Below are 24,155 nucleotides of genomic sequence, written 5' to 3' on the forward strand. Positions count from 1 at the left end.
CCAATCTGTTTAAATCAGTTTTGTTACACATGGCTTTTTAAAGACACTGGGCTGGCAAAAAAGCAGACCTTCTGTTAGCAATGGAAAGTCCACTTTAAGGGTAAAGAACGTAAATTTGTATTTTGTAAAAAAAAAAAAAAGATTGTTTATGATATGTGGTGCTTTACCAAACCTAATAACAAAGTGATTGTGACTTTTTGTCTCCCTCTAGTGGTTAATCAACAAATATCTTTGTTTTATGCACTTATAAAGAAGAGCGATGATGTAAAAAAAAAATGTAATATTATTTTAATGTGAACACTAAACTCAAAAATATGTGCTCAATAATAATAATACATTAAACTTTCCCTTTCATTATAATAATCTTATAGGCATATGTTCGTGTTTTATATCTTAATATTATATTTGTTTTTAGGATCTTCCTAAGACTGTGCAGCCAAATTTTATTCTGGACGTGGAGAAGGAGGAGCTTTTCATCACAGCGGGATTGCAGGACCGAGTTGTTCAGGTGAGAAGACGTCGAACTTGCCACTTGATGGACCTTGTGTGGTATAGGCTTTATTCCCACTAGTAGCCGTGTTTATTGCCGCTCCCCTGAAAAGCGATCCGCGGTGGAACATATTTTAGAGGATAGTGAGAGAGTGAAAGAAGGCTTCAGGCAGTCTGGAGACAATAGTTGCCTCCTTTTTTTGAAGTCCCATGGTGTATGGTGCAGTGAAACACACTCACAAAAATTACCACCCGGTGCATAGAAAAAGTGACCACACAAAAAAGTGAAGAGAAAAGACCCTAGCCCTGATCCTCTAGGGTGCAGGGGTACTCAGGGAGCTGGGGTACTCACTGACCCACCAGCCCAAAACCAGGCGGACCCCTTTCTTTGGTGAGGCTAGGTAAGTACTAGATGAGGCTCCCCGGAAGGGAGACCCCATGAGAGAGGGAAGAACTGACCAAAAGGCCATCGTTCCCACCTAGTTACATCAGGCCGGATACTAGACAGCCTACGATCTAATATAATGTGATCCGTTTTTTCTTTATAGGTTTATGAAGGTCTAATCTACATGGACTTCAACAGACCAATCATGGAGGAGCAGGGCTTTGGTATGTGGTTTAATTACTCTGCAGAGAGACGTGGGATTTCCCCCGGACCACACTTCCAGTGCTGGGATGAGCAGTGTGATTTTGTCTAAGTGGAAACTCTCAATTTCACTCACTTAGGCAAAGTTTGCTTAAAAAAAGAACAAACTCTTTTTTATTTAGAGGCTTTTGGGTGTCTTTAGAGCAGGCGTGTCAAACTCCACTTTATCATGGGCCGCATCAGCTTTATGTATACAGCCGGTTGTACTGTATCTGGGCTGTGCTACATACAGAGTGCAGGGTTCAAGAGTGTGTTACGTGCAGAGTTCAGGATTACACTACGAACTGGGTGAAGAGTTTAGGAGTGCGCTATGTACAGAGTGCAGAGTTCAGAAGTGCGCTGTGTACAGAGTTCAGGAGTGGGCCATGGGCAGAGTTCAGGAGTGAGCCATGGGCAGAGTTCAGGAGTGAGCCATGGGCAGAGTTCAGGAGTGGGCCATGGGCAGATTTCAGGAGTGGGCCATGGGCAGATTTCAGGAGTGGGCCATGGGCAGATTTCAGGAGTGGGCCATGGGCAGATTTCAGGAGTGGGCCATGGGCAGAGTTCAGGAGTGGGCCATGGGCAGAGTTCAGGAGTGCACTATGTACAGAGTGCAGAGTTCAGGGGTGGGCCATGGGCAGAGTTCAGGGGTGGGCCATGGGCAGAGTTCAGGGGTGGGCCATGGGCAGAGTTCAGGGGTGGGCCATGGGCAGAGTTCAGGGGTGCGTGGTGTACAGATTGTAGGGTTTTCGGGGTGTGCTATGCATAATGCACACTGTGCAAACTCAACTCCAACCCGAATGGAGTTCCACCACATTCCAAGTTTGCAAAACTGGGTGCAAGGACCACATAAAAAGGCCTGGGGGACCGGATTCCGCCTGTGGGCCTTGTGTTTGACATATGTGATTTGGAGTAATTTAATTTATTTCAATTCAACTTCTTTGTGTGTTTGATCATTATTCATATGCAGCTGCTTTTATTTATTTATTTTTAATTTACATGTGAAAAAATAAAACCATGAGGTTAATGAGAGGCCTTTTTTGCCACAACAGGTCCAGGATGGGCAAGAGGAGCTTCTGCAACACCCAGAAGCCATTAAAAACCTATTTTTTCCCTAAAACCACCTTAAATCTGACACCAGACGTCCCTTCAGTGTTGTACAGTTATACAGGCTCCTCTCCTCTACTGAAAATGTTTAATGTGATTGCAATGCACATTAGAAGCTGCAAGTAAGGTAGAGCCCATCTCCTTTCCTGGCTAGAGGATGTCCAGCATCATCTTGCCCTTCCTCCCCATATAGTTGCATAACTCCTCCCAAGAGACAGCCCACTGCTTGCATCAGGACAGAGGGCTCTGGAGAAGAGTGCTGAGGCTGGGTGATGTGATATTTTCAGCAAACTGTGTACAGCACCCTGCTAACCCCTCCCACCAGCCATGATCTGCATGCATTGCTTAGAGAAGCACAGAGACCCAGTGATGAGATCACTGAGTTTAAAATGGGGTACACGATGAAAACAGAAAAGCTTAAAAGCTTTTTTTTTTTAATGTCATTGAATGGTAAGAAGGGGGAGGGGTGAGGAACTGGAGAAGGCAAAAAAATAATCAGAATAAACGTCAGCTGTGTGAGTGTGAATCTTGGGTGAAAACATTTATACAATGCATTTCCACTTTGCTTTTGTCCATACCCTTCATGTGAGGAAGTCGCTGACCTGATACTATGTATCTCTCATTTGCTGTAGGAGATTATGTCCGTATGGACATCGGCTGCGCCCCTCCATTTTGGCTGGCGTATCTTCGGGATCCGAGTGATTCTGGTGTGATCCATAACAACGTCCGACAACGATGGCTGAACGGTGAGCATCTGACGGTAGATTTTTATCCAGTACAATAAAATCCGGCACCCATCAGCGAAATCATCTTACTTTGCTCTGATTACTGTACATTCTGGTTCCCTGGGTTATGGTACTGCATACTGCCTGTACCACCTACTGCAGCCCTGGTTAGGGAACTTTATATGGCCTATACCCACCTACCTGGATCCCTGGGTATGGCAATACATAGGAACTGTAGCCCCTATCTGTATCCCTGGTTATGGTACTTCATACTGCCTGTGCCCTCCTATTGGGGTCCCTAGTTATAGCACTTCATACTGCCTGTGCCCTCCCCTATTGGTGTACCTGGTTATGGCACTTCATTCTGCCTGTACCTCCCTATTGGGGTCCCTAATTATGGTACTTCATACTGCCTGTACCCCCCAATTTGTGTCCCTGGTTATAGCACTTCATACTGCCTGTACCCTCCTATTGGTGTCCCTGGTTATGGCACTTCATATTGCCTGTACCCCCCTATTGGGGTCCCTAGTTATGTTACTTCATACTGCCTGTACCCCCCTATTGGGGTCCCTAATTATGGTACTTCATACTGCCTGTACCCCCCTATTTGTGTCCCTGGTTATAGCACTTCATACTGCCTGTACCCCCCTATTGGGGTCCCTAGTTATGTTACTTCATACTGCCTGTACCCCCCAATTTTTGTCCATGGTTATATCACTTCATACTGCCTGTACCCTCCTATTGGTGTCCCTGGTTATAGCACTTCATACAAGTCCAGCAAGAATTTTCAGTGAGGGGAAAAAAACTCACATCAACCAACCAGCAGTCACTTCACTGCTCCAAATTCTGTATACTGATACTTAATGACCCCCTAACTCTCTTCTTTGAAAGGGTCACTTCAGCCAGTGCTAATACAGTTTTTGGTGTACACTGTAGGTGTTAAAGCACTTAGTGGTTGGTATTTGTTCAGGCATCATTCGGCATCACCATCAATTTCCCCGGGGTAAGATGAGACAATCCTATAAATCCTGGTGCCTGTACAGTTCTTGGGCTGTGTTCACAAATGTCTGACACAGATCAGCTGCTGCTGCAGCGTCTCATTTTTTTTCAATTTGCTGCAAAGATACAATTTTGAAGTTTGTATCAGTGGGGGAGAGAAGACTGAGGAAATGCTTTCTCCTGCCTGCAGCAGACTGGTGACACCTCCTCAGCCTAGGCAACGTCACTATTTGGAGTTCAAGGACAGCTTTTTAATAAAAGTTGGAGCTTAAAAAAAAAAAATACAATTACTGTATACTGGGAAATGTCAGGAATGTATTCGTATTTGCTACAGACTTGTAAAGTTACTGACAGATCCACTTTTAATATATTACACAGCAAAGAGCCTAAACCTCCTTGTATTAACCCTGACAGTGGAAAGTAAAATAAGTCAATAAAAACAGTTTGTAGATATCAGAGTTTAATGGGTGTTCCGGGTCAGTCGCAGGCCGTTCCTGGTGGTGCATGCCGAGGAATGTAGGGCGATAGTAGACACTGTGTGATGATCGAGCTGGGCGTCTTTCTTCTTGCAGGAGATCCTGAAGTTACTGAAGCCATGAAGATATTTGCAGAACTGACAGATAAAGCAAAGTAAGATATACACCAACATTTTCACCTGTGTGTAAAGCCCCAGATAGAAGCTGTCATGCAGCTTGAAGTCCAGGAACACCGAGCAGCTGTATATTTTCTCAAATGTTGCACGTGGCCCAGGTGATGAGTCTGATGACAGCTTCAATCTGAGGCTTCTGACACTGCCATGTAAAAGATGCTTCTCCACTATTATCTCTATGTATGACAATTCTGCCTTTGCAGGGCGGCAATAGAGCAGAAGAATTGGACCGAACTGGCCAAGCTGATGGGCCAGAACCTGGAATTGCGGAGGTAGGGTGCATCAGGAAGGTGGCATCCTTCCCATCCACCAGGTGCAGAAACTGGAATGTTGTATAGGAGGCTAAGGCTCTGTTCACACCTGAGCCATCTGGAATCATGGTGGGATGCGCTTGCGATGCCATTAATTCCTAATGGCACCCCAAATGCGGGGTGATTTTGCCAAGATTAAATCGCACTACAATCGTGGCAAAAATAGCAACCGCAAATGCTCCAGGCTCTGTGCCAAGATTTTAGTACATGAGCTTCTTTGGAGCATTTTTGGAGTGGAGGGACACCCATTCAAATGAATGGTGCTGCTCCAAAAACGCTCCACTAAGAAACAATAGAAAGCTAAAAAAAAACAAGCTGCAGCAGCTGCAGATCACTTAGGTGTGAATAAAGCCTAAGGGACAGATTATGCAAAGTTTCTTTAGAGATCCTGCCAGTAACAGGGTTTGCAGGGTGACAACACTAAACACTATCCTGCAATTAGCAGTAGTGTTGTCAGCCTGCTGTGAGCCCCTTCCATAGGCCATAATAATCCCTATTGGGTCCTCCCCTTCCCCCGCACCGCATACATTTACATGCTTATTTACCTAGAGATGGATAGAAATAATGTGAAATGCTTACCTTATCCCTCACTTCTGCAGGCTGTGCCCCATCCCCCCCAATGCCAATTGCAGCCCTCTAATGTTATCATGTACAATGTAGGACCAGCAGGCCGGAGTTGGGCTTTAAGAAAGACAACTGTACATAGTGATGCCAAGTATACTGAAGAATAGATTTGGGGATTCCATCTGTTTTAAGCTGATGGAGAGATGTACCTCTCCTGTAAACTTTACATTTACCCCACCTATTAATGACATTGATTCTCCACTCCAGGTCAATATTTACTGACGCTTGTCTCGGCCCCGGGAACCTGCGGATGATTGAAATCGCTAAACAGGTATTCTCCTATTTATTGAAAAAAAATAACCATCGCCCCTGACACAGACCTATACGCTGCTCCCACCCAGCACAAGGTCTGCTAGCAGTAGTACAGGCTGCAAAGATTTTCCAGAGTGCTGGACATTTCTGTTCAAAATGTGACATGATTTAATGAGGATGTGACAAAGGGAAATGTTTATTGTATTACTTCACAGGTGACTGATCCCAAATAAAAATTAGTGTCCCCAATGGAGGGATCTCCCCCAAAGGAGAATCTTCCCAAAGTGGGAGGAAATCTTGTCTCTGACCGTTGTCACCAGACCAGGCAGAGACTATCAGGGGACACACAGCAATATAACTATCAGTAGAGATGGGTAAAGTCATAGGATCTTCTGGGAGATCTGTATTGCTGTCTCTGCCTTTTCTGTTACTCTGTTTATCCCAGCAATGGCAGAACAGAAGGTGATCTCCCCAGCGGGGTACAGACAGCAAGAATAACACAAAAGAAATGGAGAAAGAGTGATGGCAGAACAAGACCAAATGGGCCATTAAGTCTGAAGATGGATCTATAGGGGTCCTAACTCTCTCCCACCCTGTCAGTTCCTAAAAACATACAACTATAAATATAAATATATAGATATATATTACACAAATTACATAGAACTCATTTTATATACATTATATATTTTTAGTAAAAACAGCAGCTAGGGTAGAGTTTTTCCATTTTAGGGCATAGCATCACAAAATTGGGACTGATTTATTGCCAATTCAGTTTGCTTGGAATTACACTCTAGGTTACTTTCACACTGGGGCGTTGGGGGTGTCGGCTATTTTTAGCGGCGTTATTCGGGCCGCTAGTGGGGCGCTTTTAACCCCCGCTAGCGGCCAAAAATGGGTTACAACCGCCCCACAAAGCGCCACTGCAGCGGCACTTTGGCGGCGCTGCCCCATTGATTTCCATTGGCAGGGGCGCATTAGGAGTGGTGTATACACCGCTCCTACACCGCTGCAAAGATGCTGCTTGCTGGACTTTTTTACCGTCCTGCAAGCCAGGGCCGTCTTTACTATTGATTGGGCCCTGGGCAAAAAAAATTCTTGCCCCCCCCCCCCCCCCCCCGCCCCCCCCATGCAAATTGTCTCTCCACCCCAACATTCTAAAAAACAAAACACACACATAAACTTATGTATTGTATTGTAACTGTACTGTCTGCCCTCATGTTGTAAAGCGCTGCACAAACTGTTGACACCATATAAATCCTGTATAATAATAATAATAATAATAATGGGGGGAAGAGATAGAGAAGTCCAGGATTGTGGGGGGGGGGGGGGGGGGGGGGGGGGGGAGATACGGGAGTCCAGGATGATTGGGGGGGAGAGATGGGGGAGTTCAAGATGATGGCGGGAATGGGGAGATAGGAGTCCAGGATGACACACGGGGATTGGGGGGGTGTACTTTGAGGTGTTTGTATCATGCAGGGCACAGAAAAAAAATCAGCACAAGGGGCAGTACTTGCATATCCTCCTCCCTCCCGCAAAGTTACCATCTATTGGTCACCTCTGCACATCACTTTGCTTACCTCTGCTCCCTCATCCACAGCTCATCTCTGTACCCCCCCTCCACCCACAGCTCACCTCTGTATTCCACGTTCACGTCTGTACCCCTCCATCCACAGCTCACTTCTGTATTCCCTGTCAACCTCTTCCCCCCCCCCCCCATACACAGCTCACCTCTGTACCCCTCTACTCCATAGCTCACTTCTGTATCCCCCATCCACCTCTGTACCCCCCCCCCCATCCATGTTCACCTCTATATCTTTCTGTCCACCTCTGTTACCCCCCCATGTCCACCTTTGTACCCCCCATCCACCTCTGTAGTACCCCTCATCCACAGCTCACTTCTGTATCCCATCCACCTCTTTATCCCCCCATCCATGTTCATCTCTATATCCTTCGTCCACTTCTGTACCCCCCCATCCCCCTGCCTTTACATCCCCATGTCCACCTTTGTACCCCTGTCCACCTCTGGGTTCATCTCTGTAACCCCCCTCCACCTCTGTACCCCCCATGTCCACCTTTGTACCCCTCGTCCACCTGTGTTCACCTCTGTAACCCCCTCCACAGCTCACTTCTGTATCCCCCCATCCCACCTCTGCATCCCCCATCCACGTTCATCTCTATACCCTTCTGTCCACCTCTGTACCCCGCCCCCCCCCGTCCACCTCTGTACATCCCCATGTCCACCTTTGTACTCCCGTCCACCTCTGGGTTCATCTCTGTATCCCCCCCCCATGTCCACCTCTGTAGCCCCCCATGTCCATCTTTGTACCCCCCGTCCACCTATGTTCACCTCTCTACCCCCTCATGTCCACCTCTGTACCCCCTCACCACCTCTGTTCCCCCTCCCCACCCCCCCTGTGTTCACCTCTGTACCCCCCATGTCCACCTTTGTACCCCTTCCACCTCTGTACCCCCATGTTAATCTCTGTACCCCCCCCCCCTGTCCACCTCTGTACCCCTTCCACCTCTGTACCCCCCATGTCCATCTCTGTACCCCTTCCACCTCTGTCCCCCCCCCCCCCCCCCGTCCACCTCTGTACATCCCCATGTCCACCTTTGTACTCCCGTCCACCTCTGGGTTCATCTCTGTATCCCCCCCCATGTCCATCTTTGTACCCCCGTCCACCTATGTTCACCTCTGTATCCCCCCACCACCTCTGTTCCCCCATCCACCTGTGTTCACCTCTGTACCCCCCATGTCCACCTTTGTACCCCTTCCACCTCTGTACCCCCCATGTTAATCTCTGTACCCCCCCCCCCATGTCCACCTCTGTACCCCTTCCACCTCTGTACCCCCCATGTCCATCTCTGTACCCCTTCCACCTCTGTCTCCCCCCCCCCCCCCCGTCCACCTCTGTACATCCCCATGTCCACCTTTGTACTCCCGTCCACCTCTGGGTTCATCTCTGTATCCCCCCCCCATGTCCATCTTTGTACCCCCGTCCACCTATGTTCACCTCTGTATCCCCCCACCACCTCTGTTCCCCCATCCACCTGTGTTCACCTCTGTACCCCCCATGTCCACCTCTGTACCCCTCATGTCCACCTCTGTACCCCTTCCACCTCTGTACCCCCCCATGTCCATCTCTGTACCCCTTCCACCTCTGTACCCCCCATGTCCATCTCTGTACCCCTTCCACCTCTGTACCCCCCATGTCCATCTCTGTACCCCTTCCACCTCTGTACCCCCCATGTCCATCTCTGTACCCCTTCCACCTCTGTACCCCCCATGTCCATCTATGTACCCCCCATGTCCACCCCACACTTCTGTACCCCCCCCCCCCCATGTCCACCTCTGTGCCAGCAATTCTCTGCAGTCTGCACATATGGATCCCCTGCCCCTTCTCTCCACGTTGTTCTTTCTTACCTGGTCACACGGCGGTGCAACACAGTCTCCGCCCATCAGACCCAGCACACAGAAAGAAAACTTCACTCGGCTGTGTGCTACACAGGTCTGCCAGGCGGGGGTGGGGGCGGGAGGAACACAGAGTGCCGCTCTCGCGCTGTCATTGACTCTGGTGCGCAGCTCCTGACAGAGGGAGAAGCGGGACGAGCGGGCTCAAACACATGAAGCCCGCAGCTGTCCCGCTCTCCTGTATAATTAATGTAGCCGTTTGGGAGAGCAGGGGGGATCGGCTCCCCCCGCTACTCCGCAAAAACTGCGGGCAGCGCAGGGCTTAAGTGGCAGCTGCTTTGGGCCCCACAGCAATGACAGGGCCCAGGGCAACTGCCCCTTTTGCCCTGCGTTAAAGACGGCCCTGCTGCAAGCGCACCGCTCCAGTGTGAAGGCACTCGGGCTTTCACCCTGGAGAGACAGGAGAGGCTCTTTACAGGCGCTATTTTTAGTGCTGTATCGCCTGTAAAGCGCCTCAGTGTGAAAGAAGCCTAAAAGACCCTGTCAACAAATTAAAGCAGAACTAAAGCCATTGATTTAACGGTTTGAAAAAAAAGTTACATTGCCGGCAAGTGGCAGGAATGCTAAGGGCCCTTTTACACTGCTCTGTAGCATATGCGTTTTTACCGTGATTTTGCTGTGTTTCATATGCGTTTCCTGTGTGTTTCTGGGCTGCCTGCACCTGTGAAAAATGGACACGTGACTCAACAGCGCACAAAAAACGCAAAACGCAGCTCGTTCTTACCACAATTTCCATTAGTTTCAATAGGGAGCTGCTTTTTCGTTGCAGTGTTCAACACTGCACCAAAGATGCAGCATGCATGACTTTTCAAAACGCACCGTGCCCACAGCACAGTGGTGTTAAAAGTCCCACAGGATTTAAAGGGAAACATTTTTCTTGTAGAGTAAAAACGCGGGGAAAAAATGTATCGGTGTGAAAGGGGCCTAACTGTGTCATTTGCTTGAGCTCTCAACCAAACTGTCAGCCAAAAATGACTGGTGTCATAACTGATCACATGTGCAGCACCATGGTAGTTGCTGATCAAACAGAGGCTAAGATGGCTGCTTCCTTGGCTGAGGACGATAGGAGGGTTTAGTTCCTCTTTAAGAAAATTGAAGGTAAAAGCCCAGAAAAGTTAAGTATTTTAAAGGCTTCCTTGCAGTTTTTTTTTTTTAATTTCCATTAATGTTTTTTTATTTACTTGCAATTTGTCTTCAAACCTGCTAGAAAATCTGATTACTCCAGGAATAGTCAATTCCCTAGCACAATCCTCCCCCTCCTTCCTCGCCCTTGCACGTCACAGCTTTCTCCTCTTCTTAGGAGTGTCTAATTATTCTCTGTGCTGGCCCAGCTCCTCCACACCTCCCTACATACATTTTTTTATGTAGCTGCCTGGAGGGAGGAGTAAAAGGGAATACTATGGAGTGTCAGATGGTGGCAGCCAGTTTTGGGGCTTTTCGATGTCTACACAAAGGAGGATTTTTACAGATCAATAACTTGAATAAAATATGATAAATGCACATATAATCTTCTGGGAACGTTGTTGAAAGGAATTATTTGTTGACTGGAAATATTTTAGGAAAACCCGTAGTGAGAAAAGTAGGCTGGTTGCCCTCTTGGGCCTCCTAGCTGCCTTGATGTCCAGTTTTTAATGCTGAGTCGCTGACCCAGAACAAGCATGCAGCAAGTGAAGTCACAACTCAAGAGCTACACACTTGTCTCTGGTCAGTGCCAGAACAAGGCCGAAGTGGAAAAGACCCCCCCCCCGCGCTTATTAGCGATTATCTAGTTCAGCATAGATGGGCCCTTTTTTCTCCTGCTGAAGTGCTCAGGGTGGCCACCTCCTTTACTTACCTCTTGGCCTGCCAATTAGTCCCACATTAATAGCATTGTACACATCATTTTAATTAGATTAATGGTGGCACACTTTTGCTCTGCCTTTACAATTTGTACACAGAGACGTGTGTTCTCCATAGACCGACGCAGTTCGTCATGTATTGTGACTTTTGTGTTCTGGGGGCACTTTTCTGAGTTTTGGGATATCAATTTGTCGATTGTTAGTTGTATGGGAGTCAGGTTTTTTTTTTTTTAAGAATTTTTTTTTTTTTTTTTAATTTTTCTTTTCAGCACGGATGCGCGGTGAAGCTCCCGGGCAGTGGTGGCGCCGTTATTGGTCTATGCTTTGATGCCAAAAAACTGGTGAGTTTGTCGGCATATTACACTTGAGCTTTCAATGAATGTTGCAATTTTTGCAGATGAACCATTTATTCTTCCTCTTGTGTTAAGGTTGAACTTAAGAAATCCTACCAAGAGGCGGGCTTTGTATTCTGCCAGCTATCCCCTTACTGCCCCGGAGGTGTATAAGGCGAACCATTAGAAAGAGAAAATTAAAGTATACAAAAGAAGACGCCACTTGGAGGAAAGAATGATTCAGCCAATGAGATGGAGAAAAACCAATGATGTAGGTGAGGCACATAGTGCTCCATACCTCACCGATGCCTCAGGTCCATGTGAATGTTATGCTGCAAGTGTTTTTTTTTTTTTTTTTTTTTTTTCTGCTCTTTAGGATTAGTATTTGCTATAAAAATGGAAAGTAGCTTTTGTTATGGTGGATAACATGTTTTATAGCTTAGGGAATTCAGCCTTTTAGTCTTAATTTATTGGGACAGCTAAGAGATTGATTGTTATGGAGCAATAAAGACAGACAATTCTATCAGAATCTGTTCATTGTTATTTTTGAGCAGTAAGGCAGAATCTACAACGTGGACTTGGAACATATTTGTCTTTTAGGTCATCCGAACACTAAGCGGTACATGCACTACAGAACATGGCAAAGCCAATTTACTAAAGAAATAGAGGAAAAGGTGGGGGGGCATTTCGGGAATCGGCAGCTTTGGGCACCATGTGCAGGACTTCAGGGGGTATTAAAGTTGGCCATACACATACAGATCCATACACACCAAACCGATTCCTCCATCCATGCTTTACAGCAGCGGTCTCCAAACTGTGGCCGTGGGGCCAGATGCCGCCCTTTGCTTTCTTTTTTTTGGCCCTTGAGGCATTATTTCTGCCACGGAAACCAACAATGGGGCATAAGTACATGTCCTATGGTCATTGGTACCATCTAGTGGCCATAATGCAAAAATTTCCCAATAGAGGTATTTCAGGACAGTACCAAATTATGGCAACTAGATGGAGCTGACGTCATAGGAAGTAACTATTTTATATCACTTTGTTAAGCACTGCGCAAACTGTTGGCTCTATATAAATCCTGTATAATAATAATATTCACATTACAGCGGCTATTCGTGATTGCTGCATGAATGCTTAATGCATTCGCAGAGCAAATGTTTTACAATTAGACCCCAAAGTGTTCACAGACATTAGACGATCTCCTAAATGCCCTCTGAACACAGATTGCTCTTCAGAGGGCACTACAAGTCTGAAAGAGCCCTTAAAGAGCTTACTTGGCAAAGAGGGATTTCTTTTCACTTTCTGTTGTGTCCCCAGGACAGGAAATAAGGAGCAATCTGCTGAAGATAGTACAACAAGGGTTCAAACCATTCCCTAGATTATCCAAAACCTAATATATATTCTAGTTTATATTTTAAATTGTATATAAACCAAAATATATGTTCATTACATTTTGGTATCCTGTCTCAGGATGAAAAAAATGAAAAGGTGAAATACCTTTCAACATAACCACGACTAATATGCCCTGCTCATTTCTAACAAACAAAAGTGAGAGGTAAAAGAAGGGGTTGATTGCTCGCAGATGATGTTACAAGGCAGAAAAAAGTAAGAAACTATTGAAAAATAGATTACAAGGTTAATAAGTAGTGGGTGTGTATGGATTATTTTTGAAGAATAAAGATATAAATTAGGGTCACTTTAGACTTTATGTAGGCGACAAATAGATTAAAGCCCAATTCCACATTTTGACCAATTACAGCAACATAATTTTTTTTATTTAGGGAAAAAAGGTTTACATGCTATGAATAAAAGCTGATTGGTGTAAGCACCTCCCATTTTATGTGGTTTGTCCCACACCTTGTAATTGCCAACTGGAGAGCTTGGCAGGTTTTGGGAAAAAATATTATATTCTGGTTCTGGCTATAAATAATAAAAAAAAGCTTTTAAAAATGTTAAAAATAAAGGAACACTATCATCATTTAAATATTACAAAGAATATAACAGAATATATAAAAAAGAAATCAAGGACGCAAAAATTCAAAACTAACATCAGATTGCAAAAGATAGTAGGACAAACCCCAAAAAATTCTTCAAATAGGTCACATAGTTAGACAGGTTGAAAAAAGTCATAAAAGTAATAATAATACAATCCCATATACACAAACCTATACCCACAGTTGATCCAGAGGAAGGCAAAAAAAACAGCAAAGCATGATCCAATTTGCTTACAGCAGGGGAAAAAAATTCCTCCCTTGTCCCCCGAGCGGCAATCGTATTTTCCCTGGACCAACTTTACCTATAAATGTCAGTACCCAGTTATATTACGTGCATTTAGGAAAGTATCCAGGCCTTTTTTAAAGCAATCTACTGAGCTGGCCACAACCACCTCTGGAGGGAGTCTGTTCCACATTTTCACAGCTCTTACTGTGAAGAAACCTTTCCATATTTGGAGATGAAATCTTTTTTCCTCTAGATGTAAAGAGTGGCCCCTTGTCCTCTGTGATGACCTTAAAGTGAATAACTCAACACCAAGTTCCCTAGATGGACACCAGGGGCAGATCCAGGGGGGGGGGTCAACGTGGCAATTGCCCCCCCCCCCCCCCCCCCCCCGAGAATGCAGGTGAGAGAGCGTCCGGCTTCCCGAGCGGCTCCGGGGATGGCTCCACGGGTGAGAGAGCGGGCGGCTTCCCGGGGCGGCTCGGCGGGTTAGAGAGCGGGTGGCTCCGCAGGCTGTCAGGTGGCTCGGTAGGTGAGAGAGCAGGCGAACAGCTGGGCGGCTCGTGGGTGAGCAGACGGCTGGCCAATCAGGGAGCCGGCGGGCGGGGGAGCAGAGAGATGACATCTCTCACTGCCTGGCGTCCTCCCTGAATCCCTGCAGTACAGTTCCACCTTCACTGTGCAGGCAGCTGCGGGAAGCAGAGAGATGACATCATCTCTCTGCTGCCTGACTGATAATCTGCTGCCTGACTCTGGGATACAGTAAAGTGACACAGCAAGTGACAATCCGCAACATGTTAGGCGACGTGGGAAGTGACAATCCGTAACCGCTGGCAGGTGACGTGGCAAGTGACAATCTGCATCTGGTGACAGGCGACTTGGCAAGCGATGATCTGCATCTGGTGACAGGTGACGTGGCAAGTGACAATGCACAATGTGTGGCAGGTGACGTGGCAAGTGACAATCCATGACGTGTGGCAGGTGACGTGGCAAGTGACAATCCGCACCCTGTGGCAGGTGACGTGGCAAGTGACAATCCGCAACGTGTGGCAGGTGACCTTACAAGTGACAATCCACGTGTGGCAGGGGATGTGGCAAGTGACAATCCACAACGTGTGGCAAGTGACAATCCACATGTGGCAGGTGACGTGGCAAGTGACAATCTGCATCTGGTGACAGGCGATGGTGGCAAGTGACATGCTCAGGGCTCCCACTGATTCTGCATTATGGTGAGTTGAACTATTTTATTTTTTTTAACAATGTAATAATAGTAATAATGCGCTTCAATCATCCTGACATCATGACAACCATGGTGCCGGGATGATTGAAGCGCCAACACCAACCGTTTCCCCGACAAATTGCCCCAAAAAAACATATTTTCTGGCAGTGCCCCTCCCGAGACTAGACTCTGGATCCGCCCCTGACCCCTTATGTATTTGTACATGTTGATCATATCCCCCCTTATTCTCCTCTTCTCCAGAGAGAATAAATTCAGTTCCTCTAATCGTTCCTCATAGCTGAGCTCCTCCATGCCTCTTATCAGTTTGGTTGCCCTTCTCTGCACTTTCTCCAGTTCCCCATATTATTAGTAAAAAGGTCAGGTCTGAGCATGTAGGCCCTTTACAAAATAATCTAGAGTGGGTGACTGGGGACAAAGAGAAGGCGAATTTATTAAATACTTTCTTTAGCTCTGTGTATACAAAGGAGCATGGGGGAGCTCATGTCCATAATGGGGGTGGCTCAAAAGTGATATGATCCAGAAATATTTAGACAGAATAAAGGTGGACAAAGCGCCTGGACCTGATGGCATCCACCCACGGATCCTAAAAGAATTTAGCTCTGTAATTTCAAAGCCATTGTTTCTAATATTTAGGGACTTGTTAATGATGGGAATAGTACCACTGGATTGGCGTAAGGCCAATGCGGTGCGCATATTTAAAAAGGGAACAACGTCTTTACCAAGAAACTATAGACCTGTTAGTTTAACTTCTATAGTTGGGAAGATACTGAAGAGTTTACTAAAAGACCACATAGACGGGTTCTTGCTGGAAAAAATATTTTAACCACTTAAGCCCCGGACCATTTGGCTGGCCAAAGACCAGACCACTTTTTGCGATTCGGCACTGCGTCGCTTTAACTGACAATTGCACGGTCGTGCGACGTGGCTCCCAAACAAAACGGACGTCCTTTTTTTCCCACAAATAGAGCTTTCTTTTGGTTTTTTTTGGTGGTGTTTGATCACCTCTGCGGTTTTTGTTTTTTGCGCTATAAACAAAAAAATAGCTACAATTTTGAAAAAAAAGCATTATTTTTTGCTATAATAAATACCCCCAAAAAATATATATAAAAAAAATGTTTTTCCTCAGTTTACGCCGATACGTATTCTTCTACATATTTTTGGTAAAAAAATAAGTGTTTATTGGTTGGTTTGCGCAAAAGTTATAGCGAAAAGTTATAGCATCTACAAAATAGGGGATAGTTTTATGGCATTTTTAATGATAATTTTTTTTACTAAAAAATGGCAGCGATCAGCTTTTTTTTTTTTTTTATCATGACTGGGACATTATGGTGGACACGTCGGACAATTTTGGCGCGATTTTGGGGCCATTCACATTTATACAGCGATCAGTGCGATTAAAAATGCATTGATTACTGTGTAAATGTGATTGGCAGTGAAGGGGTTAACTACTAGGGGGCAGTGTAGGGGTTAAGTTTGTCCTAGGGAGTGATTCTAACTGTGGGAGGAGGGGCTGTGTGTGACAACACTGATCACCGCTCCCGATTACAGGGAGCGGTGATCAGTGAGTGTCACTAGGCAGAATGGGGAGATGCTTGTTTACATTAGCATCTCCCCGTTCTTCCTCTCCGTGAGACGATCGTGGGTATCCCCGTGGACATCGAGTCCAGGAGACCCATGGTCACAGAGCTCCTGGCAGCGTGCAGCGCCCTCAAGCTGCCTCTTAAAGGGCAACGTACAGGTACGTTAATCTGCCTGTACGTGCCCTTCTGCCGCAGTATATCTGCGTGAGCCGGTCGGGAAGCAACAGACAGCATGGATTTGTGAAAGACAGAAGTTGTCAGACAAACCTGATTTCTTTTTATGAGGAGGCAAGTAAAACCTTGGAGAGAGGGGTGGCTGTGGACGTGGTATACTTGGATTTTGCAAAAGCGTTTGACACAGTTCCCCACACCTAATGTGTAAGGTAAAATCTACAGGCCTGGAAAGATCAGTTTGTAAATGGATAGAAAACTGGTTAAAAGACAGAATTCAGAGAGTAGTGGTTAATGATTCCTACTCTGAATGGTCTAAGGTTATCAGTGGTGTACCCCAAGGTTCAGTGCTGGGACCCTTACTCTTTAACCGCTTCCGGACCAGCCGCCACAGTTTTACTGCGGCAGGCTGGCTCCCCTGCGCGAAATCACGTTACTGTACGTGATCTTGCAGGGTCCGGATAGCAGATGCGCCCGCTGCACAGCAAGAGTGCCGATGCTCGTGTCCGTCGGTCGCGATGACCACCGGCCACGAGCAATCATGACCAGGAGACACAGAACAGGGACGAGTGTGTGTAAACACACACTTCCCTGTTCTGTTCTGACAGGAGTGACAGATCTTGTGTTCCTGTTAGCTAGGAATCACGATCCGTCAGTTCCTGTAGTTAGTCCCCTCCCCCTTCAGTTAGAATCACCTCCCAGGAAACACTGTTAACCCCTCAATCGCCCCCTAGTGTTAACCCCTTCACTGCCAGTGACATTTATACAGTAATCAATGCATTTTTAATCACCCTGATCACTGTATTAATGCCAATGGTTCCAAAAATGTGTCAAAAATGTGTCCGCCATAATCTCGCAGTCACGATAAAAATCACAGATCGCCGCCATTACTAGTAAAAGAAAAATAATAATAAAAATGCTATAAATCTATCCCCTATTTTGTAGACGCTATAACTTTTGCGCAAACCAATCAATATACGCTTATTGCGATTTTGTTTTTTTACAAAAAATATGTAGAAGATATGTACATATCTGCCTAAACTGAGGAAAAAATTGTTTTTTTAAATATTTTTGGGGGATATTTATTATAGCAAAAGTAAAAAATAATGCGTTTTTTTCAAAATTGTCGATTTTTTTTGTTTATATTGCAAAAAATAAAAACCACAGAGGTGATCAAATACCACGAAAAGAAAGCTCTATTTGTGGGGAAAAAAAGATGCCGATTTTGTTTGGGTACAACGTCGCACGACCGCGCAATTGTCAGTTAAAGCAACGCAGTGCCGTATCGCAAAAATTGCTATGGTTAGGAAGGGGGTAAATTCTTTCGGGGCTGAAGTGGTTAATATCTTTATAAATGATATAGAGTAGGGGATTAAAAGTAACATTTCTGTCTTTGCAGATGACACCAAGCTATGCAGTGGAATAACGTCCTTACAGGATGTCTCCAATTTACAAGCCGACCTCAATGCTCTGTCTAATTGGGCAACTAAGTGGCAAATGAGGTTTAATGTTGATAAATGTAACGTTATGCACTTGGGGGCTAAGAATATGCATCATACATACTAGGGGGAGTACAACTGGGGGAGTCTGTAGTGGAGAAGGATCTGGGGGTTTTGGTAGATCATAAGCTCAATAATAACATGCAATGCCAAGCTGCGGTTTCCAAAGGGAGTCCTTTCTTGTATTGAGAGGCATGGACTCCAGAGAGATAGAGACATCATTTTGCCCCTGTACAAATCATTAGTAAGGCCTCATCTGGAATATGCAGTTCAGTTTTGGGCACCAGTTCTCAAAAAGGATATCGGGGAACTGGAGAAAGTGCAGAGAAGGGCAACCAAACTGATAAGAGGCATGGAGGAGCTCAGCTATGAGGAAAGATTAGAGGAAGTGGATTTATTCTCTCTTGAGAAGAGGAGATGAGGGGGGATATGATCACCATGTACAAATATATGTGATCCACTCTTTACGTCTAGAGGAAAAAAGATTTCATCTCCAAATATGGAAAGGTTTCTTCACAGTAAGAGCTGTGAAAATTTGGAATAGACTCCCCCCAGCTCAGTAGATTGCTTTAAAAAGGGTCTGAATTGTTTCCTAAATGTACATAATATAACTGGGTACTGACATTTATTGGTAAAGTTGATCCAGGGAAAATCTGATTGCCTCTTGGGGGATCAGGAAGGAATTTTTTCCCCTGCTGTAGCAAATTGGATCATGCTTTACTGGGGTTTTTTGCCTTCCTCTGGATCAACTGTGGGTGAAGGATTGTGTATATGGGTTTTTATTTTTAGGTTTTACTAGATGAACTTGTGTCTTTTTTCAACCTGGCTAACTATGTAACTCCAGCCAAATTTATTCATTTTGTTTTGGATAGTATTATGGGGGTGGGGGGTGAATTAAACATTTGTATCAAGCTTTATTTTTGTCTGACTCCAATAGGGAGATTTGTCCTCACTTCCTGTCCCCGCGACACCTGTATGAGAAATGCAGGGAGGGGTTGGCAGCCCATTAGAAGGGAGGGCGGGTAAATCTAACCCATTATGGCCTTTAATAAACTATTATAAAAAAAAATAATAATCATTTGAAGACACAGAATGTAGCAGGTCCCTACCTGAAGCCAGTTCCTTGTGTAGTTGTGTCACGGGAAAGGCGACAATCTCGTCCTGAAGCTTCCTGTTCATCTCGGCCGAGAGGTAAGTGGATTCTGGGTGGCCGTGCTCTGGTTGATGGTAGAATTTACTGCAGTTGGCCACCATCTCAGCTCTTAGGCTGGACAGCCTCCTCATTCACAGAGATCTGTAGAGACTACAAGACCCATCTTCCACCGCAGCAGAGGAACTCCTAATTCTCATTGGAGCACAGGTGCAGGGACATCCCCACACTTGTAGGCAATTGATACTTTCTGCCAGCTCCATGACTGAAAGATGGACTGCAGGAGCCAGAGCATTGCACTGACAATTCACTGATGATCAGGGTTGCAATGCTCTCTAGACTCCTATTTTAAAAAAATCATAAATGCATATTTCTTATTAGGGGTGCATTTATTTTTTGCAAAATCAGTCCTTTAATTCCAGGTACCACATCAGTATTTGTACACTATCACAACCATATTCCGCTAAATTTGGAAATTTAATGGTACCAGATTTTTTAAAGGGAGCTAAACAAAACAAAATATAAATAAATATCAGACTTATTTCTTTTCACATAAAACATTTATAAAATTAGAAAAAAAATATTTTGTGAACTTTAATAAGTCGATACATTTCATACAATTAATTTTGTTTTTATATTCAAAGTAACTTAAAATATATTGTATAAAAAATATAAGACTTTTTATGTCTGTTCATAGTAAATATTTATAAAATCCCATGAAAATTTGTCTATACTTTATGTAAAAATAAAAGTCTGTTATCTGTTAAAAAATAAAATCTGTCTTTTTTTAAACAATTAATTTTGTTTTTTTGTTTTTTATTCAAGATATGTTTGACAAAATAAACTGTTTAAAAACAGACTTTATTTTTGTTCAAATTAAATATTTATAAATCTCCATGAAAAAACAAATATTTATATATATTTTATGCGAGCATAAATAAAAGTTTGCCCTTTTTATACATTTAATTTTTTTATATTCAAAGCAACTTCAGAAAAATAAATTGTATAAAAATATCAGACTTTTAATTTCTGTTCACATAAAATATTTATAGAATCACAGAAAAAAACAAAATGTTTATACATATTTTATGTGAACAGAAATAAAAATGTGTACTCCTATACAATTATCAATTTTTAACGTAATAATGTGTGTTGCATTAAAGTAGTCCATTTAATAAGCTGACAATGCAAAAAAAAAAAAAAAAAGTAGACCTGCACTATTTTTGGCAATGCAGTGTACAACGGACAGTAGTGCATTACTGTGCTCTCCAATCCATAGGTGCTGCATTGCTTTAGTGCGTTGGGTTAGGTGTGTTTTGAATGCTGTGACAACACACCGCAGCAGCAAAGTGTGTTCAGTCCTGAATTTCCAGACTGCAATAAAAACCTCATAAAGGCTCAATGACTTTGTCACACACACAGCAGTCAGCATGGGGTACTAACTACACCTGATTTACTATTATCAGTGTGAGTTGTTTTTATATTGGTCATCTGCTGAATTTACTTGATAAGAACTTTGTTAATAGTTATTACTTAATTATTATTCACTTTATCACTTGAGTATTTACTATGTGTTTGGTGGGCTGGCGGGTGTTTACATAATTTTACATCATTTACAATTTTTCGATACATTTTTTTGGACACTTTGTTTTGGGTATTGCATATATTTACATATATGTGGGGTCTCTTAACTAGTATATGTACATATTAGCAGCACAGCACTATTTCTTTTATACATTATTTCTGCTGATGTGGTAACACATTGTGGGTGCGTGCAGCAGCTTGAATTGTTTATTTTAAGTGTATGTACATCCTGTGGCAGTGTGTGAGATTTTTTTTTCCTTTTTAGTTACAACTTATGTACGTCTAAAAAACAAAAGAAAACACCACTGTTACATAAAAGAGGGCACAGAACTGGTTTCTAATTTTAGAAAAAAAATAACATTTTTGTGAGTAGGAAAAAAAAAAAAAAAAGCATTGTATGATCACAAATCAAATTTTTCCATATGGCTACTGATTGTTAGCGGCACATAAAAAGTTGAAGTTTATCTAAAATACTCTCCTGGTGCTCATTTTGCATGACAAAGATTCTATTATATATATATATATATATATATATATATATATATATATATATATATATATATATATATATATATATATATATAAAATTTACAGGGCTTTTTTTCAGCGGGAACGTGGGGGAACGCAGTTCCGGCACCTCCAGCACTGAATGTATGTAATAGCATGGGGTGTGCTGGAGGGTCTATTGATGTTGGCTGCTGGGGGATCTATTGTCACTGGTGGGGATCTGATTTTGTGTGAGGGTCTATTGTTGCTGGGGGGTCTTATGTTGCTGGAAGGGATCTATAGTTAAGGGAGAGGTCTATTTTTATTGGCTGCTGGAGGATCTATTGATGCTGGCTGCTGGGAGATCTGTTGTTGCTGCTGGGGGGGGGTCTAATGTTAACATTATATATATATATATATATATATATATATATATATATATATATAATAAATATGCGCATCGACAAGGCACAAGCAATAACAATTATATATGTATATATATCTTATATATATTTATATTAAAAATTCATTATGGGAGCCATCGTTGTCAGGCCATCTTCTAGACATGTGCATGACGAAAAAAAATGTGTTTCTTTTAATTTCGTTTGGTTTGATTGATAATCTAGTTATTTTGTTTAGTTCAATTCAGTTAATTTGTTCAATTTGTATTCGGAATTTTCGAATGTTCTTTGAATTTACAGATTTTTTCGATTCAGTTTCGAATTGGTCAAAACGAAAATGTTATATTGTTTTCGAATTTGAATGCAGCAAAGTGAACAAACAAAAGAAAAATCTTCATCAAATGATTACAATGATTCTTTAACCACTTAAGGACCGAGCCTCTTTTTGAGATTTGTTGTTTACAGGTTAAAAACAGTTTTTTTTGCTAGAAAATCACTTAGAACCCCCAAACATTATACATTTTTTTTCTAACACCCTAGAGAATAAAATGGCGGTCATTGCAATAGTTTCTGTCACACCGTATTTGCGCAGCGGTCTTACAAGCGCACTTTTTTACAAAAAATTATAATTTTTGAATTAAAAAATAAGATCACAGTAAAGTTAGCCCAGTTTTATTTTATATTGTGAAAGATAATGTTACGCCAAGTAAATTGATACCCAACATGTCACACTTCAAAACTGCACTCGCTCGTGGAATGGCGACAAACTTTTACCCTTAAAAATCTCCATAGGCGACGTTTAAAAAATTCTTGTTCATGTTTTAAGTTACAGAGGAGGTCTAGGGCTAGAATTATTGCTCTCGTTCTGCTGATCGCAGCGATTCCTTACATGTGTGGTTTGAACACCGTTTACATATACGGGTGCTAGTCACGTATGCGTTTGCTTCTGCACGTGAGCTCGTCTGGATGGGGTGTGTTTAAATTTTTTTTTTTATTATTTATTTTACCTTTTTCTTTTTTTTTTTTTTTAAATTTTTTTACACTGTTTTTTTTTTTTTTTTTTTTTTAAATTGTCACTTTTATTCCTATTACAAGGGATGTAAACATCCCTTGTAATAGAAAAAAGCATGACAGGACCTCTTAAATATGAGATCTGGGGTCAAAAAGACCTCCGATCTCATATTTACACTAAAATGCAATACAAAAAAAAAAAAAAAAAAGTCTTTAAAAAATTTTTTTTTAAATGGCCCTTTAAGAGCTATGGGCGGAAGTGACATTTTGACGTCGCTTCCGCCCTGCAATGATATGGAGACGGGTGGGGGCCATCATCCCCTCACTCGTCTCCATGTCAGACCACAAGAAGGAACCGATTGCCTCCACCGCTGCCGATGGCTCCGGAAAGCGGCGGAGGGCACCGGAACATGGTCCGCCACAGAGACCACTTTTATCTTAAACCGGACCGCTCACTGAAGAAGAGGACACTGGGGTTATGGCAGCTAGCTGCTGCCATAACAATGATACTCCTCTTTAAACAGCCAACGTATAACGGCGGTGGGCGGTCCGGAAGTGGTTAAATCACCTTTGGCTTAACAAAAACAGCATTAATTTCGAAATGCTACTCTAATAACACAGCAATATGTGTAGTCAGAATTTGACTGGAGTATAATGTAAAATTCAATTCGAATTTCCGAAATTTGGATGAATTTCGTTATGTTATTCGGAGCATTCGGTAAAATTTGTTTATATTGTAATTCAGGTATTCGGATATATCAGAATCTCCGAATAACGAAAAAAAAAATCTGAATATTATTTCGGAACGAAATGCACATGTCTACCATCTTCCCAATTCTTACTTCCTTACTGAGCAAAGCCAGGAACGTTGTAAATCCTGCTCCTAAACCAATGGATTAGGGTGGCAGCCTTTCAACCACAAAACAGCATTTCCTGGAACCAGGGTGGTAAAAAATTATTTTTTTTTTTTTAAATCAATGATTTTTAATTTTTTTTATTTTTATCAAATGTGTTTTAATAAAATGCTTTTGGAGTAATCTAGCTAAAGATGGTTTTCTATTTAGGATACATTAATAGTTTCATTTATTCAGCATGAAATGGAGCGTGGTTGTGTAGCATGAGGCTGTATATTCTGAAATATTTACATTTTTAGTAAACTCATTCAATGAATCCAAGCTCTGCACCTGAGATAACATGCACTGCATTGATGAATTCACACAATTTTACAGTAACCATGAGATAAAACAAAAATCAGGAATATTCCTTTATCCCATTGTTTTGCAAATCTATGTACACTACAAACTGTATGATTGAATCGGTTCTGATATCGCTGTTTTACTAACCTGACAGCTTAATAGAATCTTTAATATTTGCAAACAAAATGAGGGTT

At 43.1% G+C, this 24,155-nt stretch overlaps 1 protein-coding gene across 2 annotated transcripts in view; it reads left to right on the forward strand.

Annotated features, from left to right (window-relative positions):
• LOC141111166 (uncharacterized) overlaps positions 1 to 11,952 on the forward strand; it is a 169,961-nt gene extending 158,009 nt beyond the window's left edge. For both annotated transcript variants that reach the window (XM_073603210.1, XM_073603208.1), the window contains 8 exons: positions 416 to 508; positions 1,038 to 1,098; positions 2,854 to 2,967; positions 4,518 to 4,575; positions 4,798 to 4,866; positions 5,737 to 5,800; positions 11,361 to 11,432; positions 11,520 to 11,952. In XM_073603210.1, coding sequence (XP_073459311.1) covers positions 416 to 508; positions 1,038 to 1,098; positions 2,854 to 2,967; positions 4,518 to 4,575; positions 4,798 to 4,866; positions 5,737 to 5,800; positions 11,361 to 11,432; positions 11,520 to 11,597 — 609 coding nt within the window. In that variant the 3' untranslated portion in view covers positions 11,598 to 11,952. The remainder of the gene's footprint in view (positions 1 to 415; positions 509 to 1,037; positions 1,099 to 2,853; positions 2,968 to 4,517; positions 4,576 to 4,797; positions 4,867 to 5,736; positions 5,801 to 11,360; positions 11,433 to 11,519) is intronic.
• The last annotated feature ends 12,203 nt before the right edge of the window (positions 11,953 to 24,155 follow it).

This window comes from Aquarana catesbeiana, linkage group LG10 (genome assembly GCF_042186555.1).
Source record: "Aquarana catesbeiana isolate 2022-GZ linkage group LG10, ASM4218655v1, whole genome shotgun sequence".
NCBI lineage: Eukaryota > Metazoa > Chordata > Amphibia > Anura > Ranidae > Aquarana > Aquarana catesbeiana.